The following is a 13,687-nucleotide window of genomic DNA, read 5'->3' as shown; positions in this document are numbered from 1 at the left end:
CAGTCTTGAATGGCTGACCCCTTATCCTGCGACTATGCCCCCCTCGTTCTAGACTCTCTAGCCAGGGGAAACAATCTCGCAGCATCTACCCTATCAAGCCCCCTAATAATCCGTGACTTAGAATCACATCCTATATTTTTAATAAAACGCTTTTATTCTTGTCACTATTCCAATTTAATTACCTACCTCCCAACCTACTGATTGTACAGCCCAATAATGAGGTTTAACAGGGTTCCTTCATAGAGGGCACAATATGGGGGCATATGTCAAAATATTTCCAGGAGTTGGCTAACTGGATGGTTTAGAAATTCGATTGTGCCCAAGGGTACAATATGGCAGGCGGTGTCCACATTGGATCGGGCTGTTTGCGAGGCATCCAGGGCACATGCTGGAAGTTGTCTGGCTACTTCTTGAAAGTCCCTTTAGTGGGTGTGCAGTTCAAAGTGTAGCCCTAGTCGTATTATGTTTTTTCCATGTGTCAGAAAGGTAGTTCAAATATTTTTGTGAAATGTTGGTAACAGTAAAGATGGCAGGGTTGAAATGTCACTGGTTCTTCTGTTCACACTCTATATCATACCAGATCACAGAAGTTACCAATCCAGCTTCATTTCAGTTTCTGAGATTCCTTAGTTCTATAAATATTTCAATGGGCTGAAGTAAATTTAATTATAAATGACTGTGATATATGGTTGCCATCACCTTAATTCAGTATCGCAGTGACTGTTGTTGGGTAATGGACATGTGCATTTTTATTTCATGCTTCACACTGAGCTACTGAGGTGTAAAGCCTCGCCTAGCAGTAATATTTCTTCACACTTGTTAAAACTGATTATTATGCCAATACAGGCAAATATCTGATTTTTAACCAGGTAAAGTTAAAGTTCCTGGTCAAAAAAGTAAAAGCCCTTGGGATCCAAGGGAAAGTGGATAGTTGGATCCAAAATTGGCTCAGTGGCAGGAAGCAAAGGGTAATGGCTGACAGGTGATCTTGCGACTTTTTTTTTTTTGTTCGTTCACGGGATGTGGGCGTCGCTGGCAAGGCCGGCATTTATTGCCCATCCCTAATTGCCCTTGAGAAGGTGGTGGTGAGCCGCCTTCTTGAACTGCTGCAGTCCGTGTGGTGACGGTTCTCCCACAGTGCTGTTAGGAAGGGAGTTCCAGGATTTTGACCCAGCGACAATGAAGGAATGGCGATATATTTCCAAGTCGGGATGGTGTGTGACTTGGAGGGGAACGTGCAGGTGGTGTTGTTCCCATGCGCCTGCTGCCCTTGTACTTCTAGGTGGTAGAGGTCGCGGGTTTGGGAGGTGCTGTCGAAGAAGCCTTGGCGAGTTGCTGCAGTGCATCCTGTGGATGGTGCACACTGCAGCCACAGTGCGCCGGTGGTGAAGGGAGTGAATATTTAGGGTGGTGGATGGGGTGCCAATCAAGCGGGCTGCTTTATCTTGGATGGTGTCGAGCTTCTTGAGTGTTGTTGGAGCTGCACTCATCCAGGCAAGTGGAGAGTATTCCATCACACTCCTGACTTGTGCCTTGTAGATGGTGGAAAGGCTTTGGGGAGTCAGGAGGTGAGTCACTCGCCGCAGAATACCCAGCCTCTGACCTGCTCTCGTAGCCACAGTATTTATATGGCTGGTCCAGTTAAGTTTCTGGTCAATGGTGACCCCCAGGATGTTGATGGTGGGGGATTCGGCGATGGTAATGCCGTTGAATGTCAAGGGGAGGTGGTTAGACTCTCTCTTGTTGGAAATGGTCATTGCCTGGCACTTATCTGGCGCGAATGTTACTTGCCACTTATCAGCCCAAGCCTGGATGTTGTCCAGGTCTTGCTGCATGCGGGCTCGGACTGCTTCATTATCTGAGGGGTTGCGAATGGAACTGAACACTGTGCAGTCATCAGCGAACATCCCCATTTCTGACCTTATGATGGAGGGAAGGTCATTGATGAAGCAGCTGAAGATGGTTGGGCCAAGGACACTGCCCTGAGGAACTCCTGCAGCAATGCCCTGGGGCTGAGATGCTTGGCCTCCAACAACCACTACCATCTTCCTTTGTGCTAGGTATGACTCCAGCCACTGGAGAGTTTTCCCCCTGATTCCCATTGACTTCAATTTTACTAGGGCTCCTTGGTGCCACACTCGGTCAAATGCTGCCTTGATGTCAAGGGCAGTCACTCTCACCTCACCTCTGGAATTCAGCTCTTTTGTCCATGTTTGGACCAAGGCTGTAATGAGGTCTGGAGCCGAGTGGTCCTGGCGGAACCCAAACTGAGCATCCGTGAGCAGGTTATTGGTGAGTAAGTACCGCTTGATAGCACTGTCGACGACACCTTCCATCACTTTGCTGATGATTGAGAGTAGACTGATGGGGCGGTAATTGGCCGGATTGGATTTGTCCTGCTTTTTGTGGACAGGACATACCTGGGCAATTTTCCACATTGTCGGGTGGATGCCAGTGTTGTAGCTGTACTGGAACAGCTTGGCTAGAGGCGCAGCTAGTTCTGGAGCACAAGTCTTCAGCACTACAGCTGGGATGTTGTCGGGGCCCATAGCCTTTGCTGTATCCAGTGCACTCAGCCGTTTCTTGATATCACGTGGAGTGAATCGAATTGGCCGAAGACTGGCTTCCGTGATGGTGGGGATATCGGGAGGAGGCTGAGATGGATTATCCACTCGGCACTTCTGGCTGAAGATGGTTGCAAACGCTTCAGCCTTGTCTTTTGCACTCACGTGCTGGACTCCGCTATCGTTGAGAATGGGGATGTTTGCAGAGCCTCCTCCTCCCGTTAGTTGTTTAATTGTCCACCACCATTCACGACTGGATGTGGCAGGACTGCAGAGCTTTGATCTGATCCGTTGGTTGTGGAATCGCTTAGCTCTGTCTATAGCATGTTGCTTCCGCTGTTTAGCATGCATGTAGTCCTGAGTTGTAGCTTCACCAGGTTGGCACCTCATATTTAGGTACGCCTGGTGCTGCTCCTGGCATGCTCTTCTACACTCCTCATTGAACCAGGGTTGATCCCCTGGCTTGTTGGTAATGGTAGAGTGAGGAATATGCCGGGCCATGAGGTTACAGATTGTGCTGGAATACAATTCTGCTGCTGCTGATGGCCCACAGCGCCTCATGGATGCCCAGTTTTGAGCTGCTAGATCTGTTCTGAATCTATCCCATTTAGCACGGTGGTAGTGCCACACAACACGTTGGATGGTGTCCTCAGTGCGAAGACGGGATTTCATCTCCACGAGGACTGTGCGGTGGTCACTCCTACCAATACTGTCATGGACAGATGCATTTGCGACAGGTAGATTGGTGAGGACGAGGTCAAGTAAGTTTTTCCCTCGTGTTGGTTCGCTCACCACCTGCCGCAGGCCCAGTCTAGCAGCTATGTCCTTCAGGACTCGGCCAGCTCGGTCAGTAGTGGTGCTACCGAGCTGGCCGGTAGCACCACTACTGGAAGGCTGTTTCCAGTGGGGTTCCGCAAGGCTCAGTACCAGGTCCCTTGCTTTTTGTGGTATATATTAATGATTTGGACTTGAATGTTCAAGACGTTTGCAGATGATACAAAAATTGGCCGTGTGATTGACAGTGAGGAGTAAAGCTGTAGACTGCAGGAAGATATCAATGGACTGGTCAGGTGGGCAGAAAAGTGGCAAATGGAATTCATTCCAGAGAAGTGTGAGGTAATGCATTTGGGGAGGGCAAACAAGGCAAGGGAGTACATAATAAATGGGAGGGTACTGAGAAGTGTGGAGTGCATGTCCACAGATTCCTGAAGGTAGCAGGACAGATAGATAAGGTGGTTAAAATGGTATATGGGATACTTCCCTTTATTAGCCGAGGCATAGAATATAAGAGCAGGGAGATTATGCTAGAACTGTATAAAACATTGGTTAGGCCACAGCTTGAGTACTGCGTGCAGGTTGGTCATCACATTACAGGAAAGATGTGATTGCACTAGAGAGGGTACAGAAGAGATTTACGAGGATGTTGCCAGGGCTGGAGAATTTTAGCTCTGAGAAAAGATTGGATAGGCTAGGATTGTTTTCTTTGGAACAAAAGAGGCTGCGGGGAGATAGAGTGGATAGGGAGGACCTATTTTCCCTTAGCAGAGGGGACAGTGACCAGGGGGCATAGATTTGAAGTAATTTGTAGAACGATTAGATGGGAACTGAGGAGAAATGTTTTCACCCAGAGAACGGTGGGGGTCTGGAATTCACTGCCTGAAAGGGTGGTAGAGGCAGAAACCCTCAACTCATTTAAAAAGTACTTGGATGTGCACCTGAAGAGCCGTGACCTACAGGGCTACAGACCAAGTGCTGGAAAGTGGGATTAAGCTGGATAGCTCTTTTTCGGCCAGCACGGACATGATGGGCCAAATGGCCTCCTTTTGTGCAGTAACTTTCTATGTTTCTATAAGTTGCATGATAAGTTCATTACACTATTTCTGCACAAGACTATGAATGCTGGCAATGAGTAGCCAGGTTGAGCAAATAAATCCAAGCTAAAGATTCGATCTGATTTTTTATGATCCTGAAAGCAGGTAGTTGAATGTCAACAGAGGGGAGTACAGATTACAGTGAGAGAGGGGTCAAGTAGTGTTGCGGTGTCAGGGCGGTGGGGCCGAGGCGGCAGCGCAGGGGTCCTGTCCAGTGGGGTTGGGGCTGGAGCGATGGGGGTTGGCTGTGCCGGGGCGCAGTGGTCGTGGGGCGTGTGTTGGTGGTGCCGTGGCAGCGGGAAAGGCAGTGCCGGAGTGCAGGGCAGCATTTTTGGTGAGATGTAGATACAGAAAGCTATTGACAGGGTGGCTAAGGAGAGGAGCACAGCAAATGGTAAAGCATCAGAGTTGATGGTATAGAAGAAAAAAATGTTAGCGGGAATATATTCAGAGGAAAAAGTTGTTGGAAGGTGAGGAGAAACATTGGAGGGAGAGCTTGATTGGGAAAACTCAAATTGAGCTGTGTGGATGTCAATTTTGCAGTGGGTTTGTTACCTTTCAGAAAGTCGATGTGCTGAATTAGGGGATTTTAGATCATATTGGAGCAGAGAAAATGTCCAATTATGACAGTGACTTCAATAAACTGAGGTTACTTTCAATCAAACTAAACTGAACTAAATCAAATTGAAATGAACTGAACCACTGAATCTCAGCCAATTATCTTGTTCTCCCTTCCCGGTGATAGGATCGTTCCTGTCCTGTAAAGCTCAAAGATGGTCATCATATTCATTTTCTGTAACACACAAATGTTTCGAGGCTCATAATTCCAATATCTGCTTTCATTTGAAAATTGTATGATAGAATTTATAACAAGCTGCCAGAGGTGAAAAGGAAAAAGGAGGAAGAGAAGAAGAAATTTGTTTCTCAAACAAATCGACTGCGTGCTGAGCTTTTCAAAAAGGTAGGACAACCAACAGAAACATATTAGTCAGCATCCATCTAAATATTACTGGTGTTAAAACATTTTTTTTATTCTCCCCCAGAAATTGCTTGATCAAATATTGCAGAGAAACAATGACTGTGTGCAAGAATCATCATGAAGAACGATTAACTGAAGCTACTGGAGAAATGTTATCATTGAAGCCACTGCAATTGCTAAAAATTCTCATTTCTCATCCCCCTCTCCTCCTTCAAGTTTTAAACCATTTATTTTTAAATTAAATTTTCATGAGTTTGCAGAGAGATTCATATTTTGTGAAGCCATTGTTCATTATTATTGCATAGTATTACATAGAATGTACAGCACAGAAATAGGCTATTCAGCCCAACAGGTCCATGCTGCTCAGTGTTTATGCTCCACACAAGGCTCCTCCCACCCTTCTTCATCCAACTGGAATCAACATATCCTTCTATTCCTTTCTCCCTCATGTGTTTATCCAGCTTCCCCTTAAATGCATTTATGCTAGCCGCCTCAACTACTCCTTGTGGTAGTGAGTTCCATGTTCTAACCACTCTCTGGGTAAAGAAGTTTTGCCTGAATTCCCTATTGGATTTATTAGTGACTATCTTATATTTATGGCCCCTGGTTCTGGTCTCCCCCACAAGTGGAAACATATTCTCTACATCTACCCTATCCAACCTTTTCATAATCTTAAAGACCTCTATCAGGTCACCTCTCAGTTTTCTCTTTTCCAGAGAAATGAGCCCCAGCCTGCTCAATCTTTCCTGATAGGTATAACCTCTCAGTTCTGGTATCATCCTAGTAAATCTTTTTTACACCTTCTCCAGTGCCTCTATATCCTTTTTATAATATGAAGACCAGAACTGTTTACAGTACTCCAAGTGTGGTCTAACCAAGGTTTGATACAAGTTGAACATAACTGCTCTGTTTTTCAATTCTATCCCTCTAGAAATGAACCCCAGTGCTTGGTTTGCTTTTTTTTTAGTGGCCTTATTAACCTGCATCGCTATTTTTTGTGATTTGTATTTCTGTACCTCCAAATCCCTCTGCTCCTCTATCCCATTTAGACTCTTATTATCCAAGCAGTATGTGGCCCCCTTATTCTTCCTGCCAAAATGTAATACCTCACACTTATCTATATTGAAATTCATTTGCCAATTACACGCCCTTTCTGCAAGTTTAGTAATGCCTTCCTGTATTTTGTCACAGTCCTCCTCAGTATTAACTATACCCCCCAATTTGGTTTTTAGATGTTTTTCTACCCCAGTACTTGCAGGAGAGTTCATTGGTACATTAAACATGGTTACAATGCATCAGAAATAATATATGTTTAATAGTTCAAGCAATTAATTTCATCTTTATCCATTGGATTCAGTTTAGCCTGGAATCCTGTCTATCTAGTGCTGTTATTGATTGGGGTCACAGTCCTGAACTTGTTTCTTCTCCTGTCTCCTGAGCCAGATTAAGAATTTTTGGGGCCCTGGGCACCCCTGACTCACCCTCCCCCATCTATTAAAGCACAAATATGTAATAAAATGTATGAATAAATAGGCCTGTAGAATGTTTATGCACTGCATTAATAATAAAGTAAATCATATCACAATATACTATGCTTAAATGAAACTGTTTAATTTTACTGGGGACCCCATATTTGGTTGGGACCCATGACATGAGCCCCATAGGCCCATGCATTAATCTGCCTCTGGTTGGTCTACTGTCTCATCCTCAGACATGATTTGGTGTGTTGAATGAGCCTCCAGGATTAGTTGCAGATTGTTTACCATTTACTTAATTTCAGGCGGAGGGCAAACATCACTCATTCTGATTGGAATATGCCGAGCAGATGTGTTAGGAATATAATTATTGTGGAGAGGACTGCACCATCTTGCACTTAGTGAAAGCTGTGCTCACCTGCAAGGGAGGCCTCACTTTCATAGTGAATAGGCATACTAAGCAACAGACTGGACCTGCAGAATTTGTGATTATCTTTGTGGCATCCTGAATCACCTTCCACAACAGTTGGATGCGGGGACACAACCAGAAGATGTGGAGGAAAATACCCTTCTGGCCCCACACCCTCCAGCAGTGGTCAGGAAGGGATGGTAAAATTCATGAAGCTTAGGAAACTTGAGAGGGCCTGGGAACAAGATTACATAAAGGAGAAGGAATATGAGGTACGGAGATCAACTCTCATAAAAAAATGTACCATGCATGAGTACCAACTCATGGACCAAAATTATCTTACAGTTTTGTTATGCTTTATCTTTTTGAAAAATACATGTAGCTTTGCTGAAAAGGACAAACTATTTTGAAATCATATACATTTGGATTAATGTAGTGAAGCAATGCTGTTACTTTTTAACCACTTTTGTATTGACCTGGTATAATAATTATTAATGAATATTCTTTGAATAGATTTTAGTGTAGCAAACTATAGGTCACAAAGCAGGGCTCACATTTATTGTATATACCCTGTAACAATGTAAACTTACATTGTGTAAAAATCTATTCAACTGATTAGATAGTTTAAAATTGCACAACTAATCAAAAAGAATCAACAATTTAAAAGTCATCTAGTTGGATGTTTTAAATTTAAGAGGTTATCCACTGGCAGGACAAACTGTTACAGTTTATTAAACATGCCAAATAGGATTAAAACTTGTAACTACTAACCTTTATTTTTCCCTTTTGTGTTTGGATCAGTCACCCAAAAGTACTATATAACTAGATTCTATGTTTGTTTCATTTAGATATTTAGATAATGAAGAATGTGTTATGCTTTTTGCTTTAAAGTTACGGCCCTTCTACATTACAGTATTATTCTTGCAATTGAAGGATGATTTGAAATAATCATACTGTGAAAGACAAAATGGAGATTGGACTCTGAGGCTAGCTCTGTCTTTATATCCAAACGCAGTGTTTATTCTACATACTTTATTTAATTGTGTCCAGAGTTCAACTGAAGAACTGTCATTCTGTTCCATTTAATAAACAGTTGTTTTATTCTGACACATTTGTAATTTTTTGAAAATTATCTCAAGGTTATTACTGGTTTTAAATGCTGGGCAAAGCTCTTTTTGTGGTACTGCATAACTGAACTTATTCCACATTTCCTGGTAAATAAATTCCAAATTGCACATACATTGCAACCAATTCCTCCTCCTCCCATTTATGAAGATACATGGTGTATGTAGTGTACAACAAAGGAAGGTTAGAGGCATTATAGAAATGCCTTGCCACTAAAATTAAGTACACTATTCTTTCTCCCTTAATGCACATTGTGCTTACTCTGAGTGGCATACAATGTTTATATCCACAAGACTTCTTTATTAAAAAAAAATGTTCATTCAATGTTCTGACTCTTATGTCAGAGATCAAAAAAGATATAAAGACATTTAAGATAGAAAGGGGGGAGATAATTAAACTTAGAGAGGACAAAACTCGTGGATGGATTGCATCCGCGAATATTAAAATAAGTTAGGGAAGAGAAAGCAGAGGCTCGATTACATATATATATAAAAATTCATTAGACAAGGGAATAGTGCCAGAGGACTGGTGGACAGCTAATGTGATTTTTATATTTAACAAGAGAGAAAGAACCAGTCCAGGGAACTATAGACCAATTAGCTTAACGTCAGTGGTAGGAAAGATAATGGAATCCTTACTCAAAGATGTAATAGAAAAACATCTAGAAACCAAAAATATAATAAAGAATAGTCAGCATGGATTGCAAAAGGGAAGGTCATGCTTAACCAAACTTATTGAATTCTTTGAAAAAGTAACAGAAAAGGTAGACAAAGGAATTGTAGTAGATGTATTATATTTGGATTTTCAAAAGGCCTTCAAAAAGATACTGAATAGTCGATTCATGATTAAGGTCAGAGAATGTGGAGTCAGGATACAAGTAGCAGAATGGATAGCAAACTGGCTACAAAACAGTAAACTGAGAGTAGGGGTTAAGGGTAGTTACTCAGATTGGCAAAAGGTGGGAAGTGGTGTTCCACAAGGATCGATGCTGGGGCCACTGTTGTTCACCATTTACATAAACAATTTGGACCCGGGAATCAGAAGTACAGATTCAAAATTTGCGGACACCATCAAATTGGGGGGTATAGTTAATACTGAGGAAGGGGGGAGAGGAAGCGCGGGGGCGGGGCGGGGGGGAGAGGGAGCGTGGGGTGGGGGGGGGGAGCCCGGGGAGGGGGGAGGGAGAAGATGTTTCCACTTGTGGGGGAGACCAGAACTAGTAGCCATAAATATAAGATAGTCACTAATAAATCCAATACGGAACTCAGGAGAAACCTTTTTACCCAGAGTGTGGTTACAATGTGGAACTCGCTACCACAATTAGTAGTTGAGGCGACTCACATAGATGCAATTAAGGGGAAGCTAGATAAACACATGAGGGAGAAAGGAATAGAAGGATATGCTGATAGGGCTAGATGAAGTCGGGGGGGAGGAGTCTCATATGCAGCATAAACACCGGTATGGAACTGTTAGACCAAATGGCCCATTTCTGTGCTGCACATTCCATGTAATTCTCAGTTTGTTTTCTTGCCTTTTCTCCTTTCGTTTCCCGAAGGTGTTGAATCATATGAGGTTTGGTTCCATAGGTGCTAACAACCCTTTAGTACCTTACCCAAGTGATCTTTCTTCATGTCTAATCCTGTATATATACAATGTCCACACACACACACACACATTTCCAGCAGATGTTGCTGATTGACGATCAAGAGCAGCATCTATTTTCTCTATCCTTAGCCCAGGGGTATTGACACAAATTGTAGTACTCCACCATTGCCTGGCAATCAGCTAACTCAGCAAAGAAAGAATCAAATTGGACCTCTTGGTCGTTGTGACTCTGTACCACACCATGTATGCAATTAGCCACTAACAACTTGCATTTACATATCAGCTTTGATGTAGAAAATGGTGCATTACAGAGGGATAAATGCAAAAAGGAATAGAACCATGATGGGATAGTTAGGGAAGGTGGCTGAAAGTTTGGTTGAAAAGATGGGTTTTAAGAATGCTTTTAAAAGGTGAGAGAGAAGTAGAGAGGCTAAACTTTCAGTTGGTAATGCTGTAACTACTTTGAAACCTCTGTGCAGCCTTTAAAAAGACTGTTCAGCCTGCACTCTTCAGCAACAGACTGTGGGACAAGCCGGTAAGAGAGTAACAGTGCTTCACTTCACTCTCAAATGAAGGAACATTGGAGCAGGAGTACGCCATTCAGCCCCTTGAGCCTGTTCTGCCATTGTCAAATAACTTCACTTCACATCTTAGCAATATTTTTATTATACTTGTACAAAATTATGACTACGCAAACACCATCTGTGTGTTAACTAGCTAGTTATATTTATGTGAGTTCAATCAATTACAGTAAGGTAATGCGCTCACAAGCAAAGCTTCACTTATTCAAAGTTTAATCCAACAGATGAGGTAAAGTACTTACAAACCAAGCAAACTTGATTCAGGCAAATGATATCTATCAAGTATACAGTTCTTGAGCTCAATCTTTCCAGGTCAAATCCAAATTCCTGTTACAATTTGCTGGTGTATATACTTTTCTTGACTACATCACTAATTTAAATACCCTTACAAAGGCATACAACTACCTCTCTAAACTACAATATATAACCAATGGTTGAATATATATTATAGGTGAAGATGACTTCATTCCACAATGCTATATCCCTTCACTTTTCCATTCTTCTTTTCTCTCCTTATTCGAGGCTACCAGACCAGCCTCATTCAAATTCCTCATTGTGTCACACTGTACCATGTATTGTTTCTTTCGGTGTCTGCAATATGGTAAGAATACAGGTGCTTATGTATCTTGGGAGGCCCACTTTAGCACTCTAGTAGACTCATGTGTTCAGTGGGCAGCACAGCCCGAGAAGAACTCAGAACTTTACTGATGTAGACCTTCAATCCCTTCTCAAGGAGATTTAAGGCAAAGGGCACCGACTCCTGGGTGTGGGTGGCACCAAGCCTGCTAGTAATGTAACTTGTGCCACCTGAAGCGCACTAGTACTGAATGCCAACTCCCTAGACTGCAGACTTGTGCTGCAAAAAGTTCAGTCGCCACACCAGAGCTGGCAAGGTAAAACAATGGGTACTCTCTCCTTTTCTTCCTTGTGCACCCTGGGCACCAGCACAATGCTACATAGCTCCACTAACACCAATAACTGGCATGCACAACCTTAAAATCCCTTCCTCCACTTTAACACCCTCATACCCCCACATCTCTTACTTCATCTCTCCCCTGTATTTGGTATATTTGGCCATCCCCACCTTTAAAACCCTCACCCCCTTTGAGGAGAAGGCCATGTTGTTAGTGGGCACTCACTTGCTGTGGGAGATGACCATGTCAGTGGCATCTTGCCAGCACCAGATTAGTGATTTAGTACATACACTATCGCCCTGGCATCCCTGTCAAGCACCACATATGACAATGATGAGCTGTTAGCTTCGATAAACATACTGTGGGGGTATGATAGGGACATGGACACTCAAACGGGTTTAAAGACAGCAGAACTTTATGGGTTAATATTATGTGTCGGCAATTGTCAACATTTCTGCGGTAAATTGTATAGGTGACAAGTCAGACAGGTAAAACCACAATGTCTGAGTATGAATATAATAATAACTTAATGACCCTGCTCAGACCCAGGGCAAGCTAACCACAAAACCAAAAGAACTCATATGATTTGCTTCTGCTACTGGTTGTGATAGAGTCATATGTAGTTTCTTGTTAGTTTTCCCTTATATAGAGTTGCTTTTTCTCTTCTTGGCACAATCATGTGATAAGTAAATGTACTAAGTTAACCGTTAATGGGAAACCAGCGCTTCCATATCTTTGTAATTTTAGAGCTTAAATAGTAGAAATATGGGTAGCTTGATTGGAGCCTAACCCGGAAAGAGACAAGCTGATAGATAGGTCCTGGATAGGACTGCTGGTAGCTCCCAGATCGGTAATGTCTGATCTGTTTTTGTCTAAGGAATAAAACTTAGAAAGGAACTTTGTATCGTGCTGTGTTTCATTGCAGGTTCTCAAACCTAAATCACTTAAGACTATAAACCAAATTATAGAATGGGTCATAACCCTCAAATTCAATGTCTAATAGGGTATACCAGAGTGGGTACCTGGCATGCGGGGCTTAAGCCTGCACAGCAGCAGATACAAGCGAGAGAAGGTCAGAGAGTGTAGAGCCAGAGCTAGTGGGCTATGGGTGATAAAAGAATGCAATAGGCGCAGACCATTACTGGGTACAGGTATAAAGGCCATGCAGGGATAAGTAGCTGTAGAGCAGATGGAGGTGGTAAGAGAGAGTCAGTGGAATGTAACAAGGAAGTGTACAGCTCAAGATCAGAGGAGGGTTGCAACAGATCAGGGCTTGAGTGTGATGGTGACAGTAATCGGATTGCAAGAGTACAGGAGGACGGCAACAGATAGGGCTTGCACAGGGGAGGGGAAGAGACCCACCGATCATTGCACCTCACATTTTCCCCACATCCACTATCCAAAAATATGGCTTGCATCCCTCACTGACTCAGCCACCACCACCCAGCCACAAGAAGAAAAATAACAAAAAGCACAGACAACGCAGGAAAGGACAGAGAGACAGGCAATAAGAACTATGCAAGGGTGAAGAGAAGATATAGCAGCAGAATAGTACAAAAACAAAATGAGGGAAATAGCAACATGAAGATGATAGACAAGTAACAGAGACTCCGGATGGGATTCTCTGCTTCTGTGCTCGGTAGCCGGCGACTTTCCACCCATTAAAATGAATGGACAGAAAATCACGGGTTGGCGAGTGCAGAAGTGGTAAGCCCCAGCCATCACATATCTGATTTACTGTGTGCAACGCCATGAGAGATTTGCTAATGAAGAAAATATTACTTTGAAATCTCGGTCGTACTGACGCATGAAGTGCCTCTCTCTGACTGCTGAAGTACAATAAACATAATAGGATCCTACTCCCTTTGCTTGTATCTTCAACAATTTCATTCATGGAGAATACTGTGATACATATGCTATAACAACACGTATTGTAAAGTGAAATGTGAATATATAATAAAGTTTATGTCATAAGTCTCCAAGAAACATCAGTGGTCCAGTTTTCCATTCTTACACATATTTTAAGACATTTCTGGCATGCATTTGTCCACTTCTGGCATGCATTAGCAATAAGTTAATTTAAATTACATCAGTACATGGTTTGGCCAGTCACAGTAATGCAAGTTACACATAGAGTGCATAATATCCCAGACAGGTATTGATC

General features: G+C 42.8%; 1 protein-coding gene across 3 annotated transcripts in view; it reads left to right on the top strand.

The window, feature by feature from the left end:
* Positions 1-8,384, top strand: part of c21h10orf90 (chromosome 21 C10orf90 homolog) — a 138,792-nt gene extending 130,408 nt beyond the window's left edge. For 2 of the 3 annotated variants that reach the window (XM_068002359.1, XM_068002358.1), the window contains exons 10-11: positions 5,297-5,396; positions 5,479-7,286. In XM_068002359.1, the coding sequence (XP_067858460.1) occupies positions 5,297-5,396; positions 5,479-5,535 (157 nt within the window). In that variant the 3' untranslated portion in view covers positions 5,536-7,286. Of the gene's footprint in view, positions 1-5,296; positions 5,397-5,478 lie in introns of all 3 variants that reach the window. The other variant, XM_068002360.1, reaches the window with a different exon arrangement.
* Positions 8,385-13,687: the final 5,303 nt, after the last annotated feature.

The sequence above is a fragment of the Heptranchias perlo genome, chromosome 21 (genome assembly GCF_035084215.1).
Source record: "Heptranchias perlo isolate sHepPer1 chromosome 21, sHepPer1.hap1, whole genome shotgun sequence".
Classification (NCBI taxonomy): domain Eukaryota; kingdom Metazoa; phylum Chordata; class Chondrichthyes; order Hexanchiformes; family Hexanchidae; genus Heptranchias; species Heptranchias perlo.
Note: the sequence above shows the minus strand (reverse complement) of the source record. Positions and strands in the feature narration are given on the sequence as shown.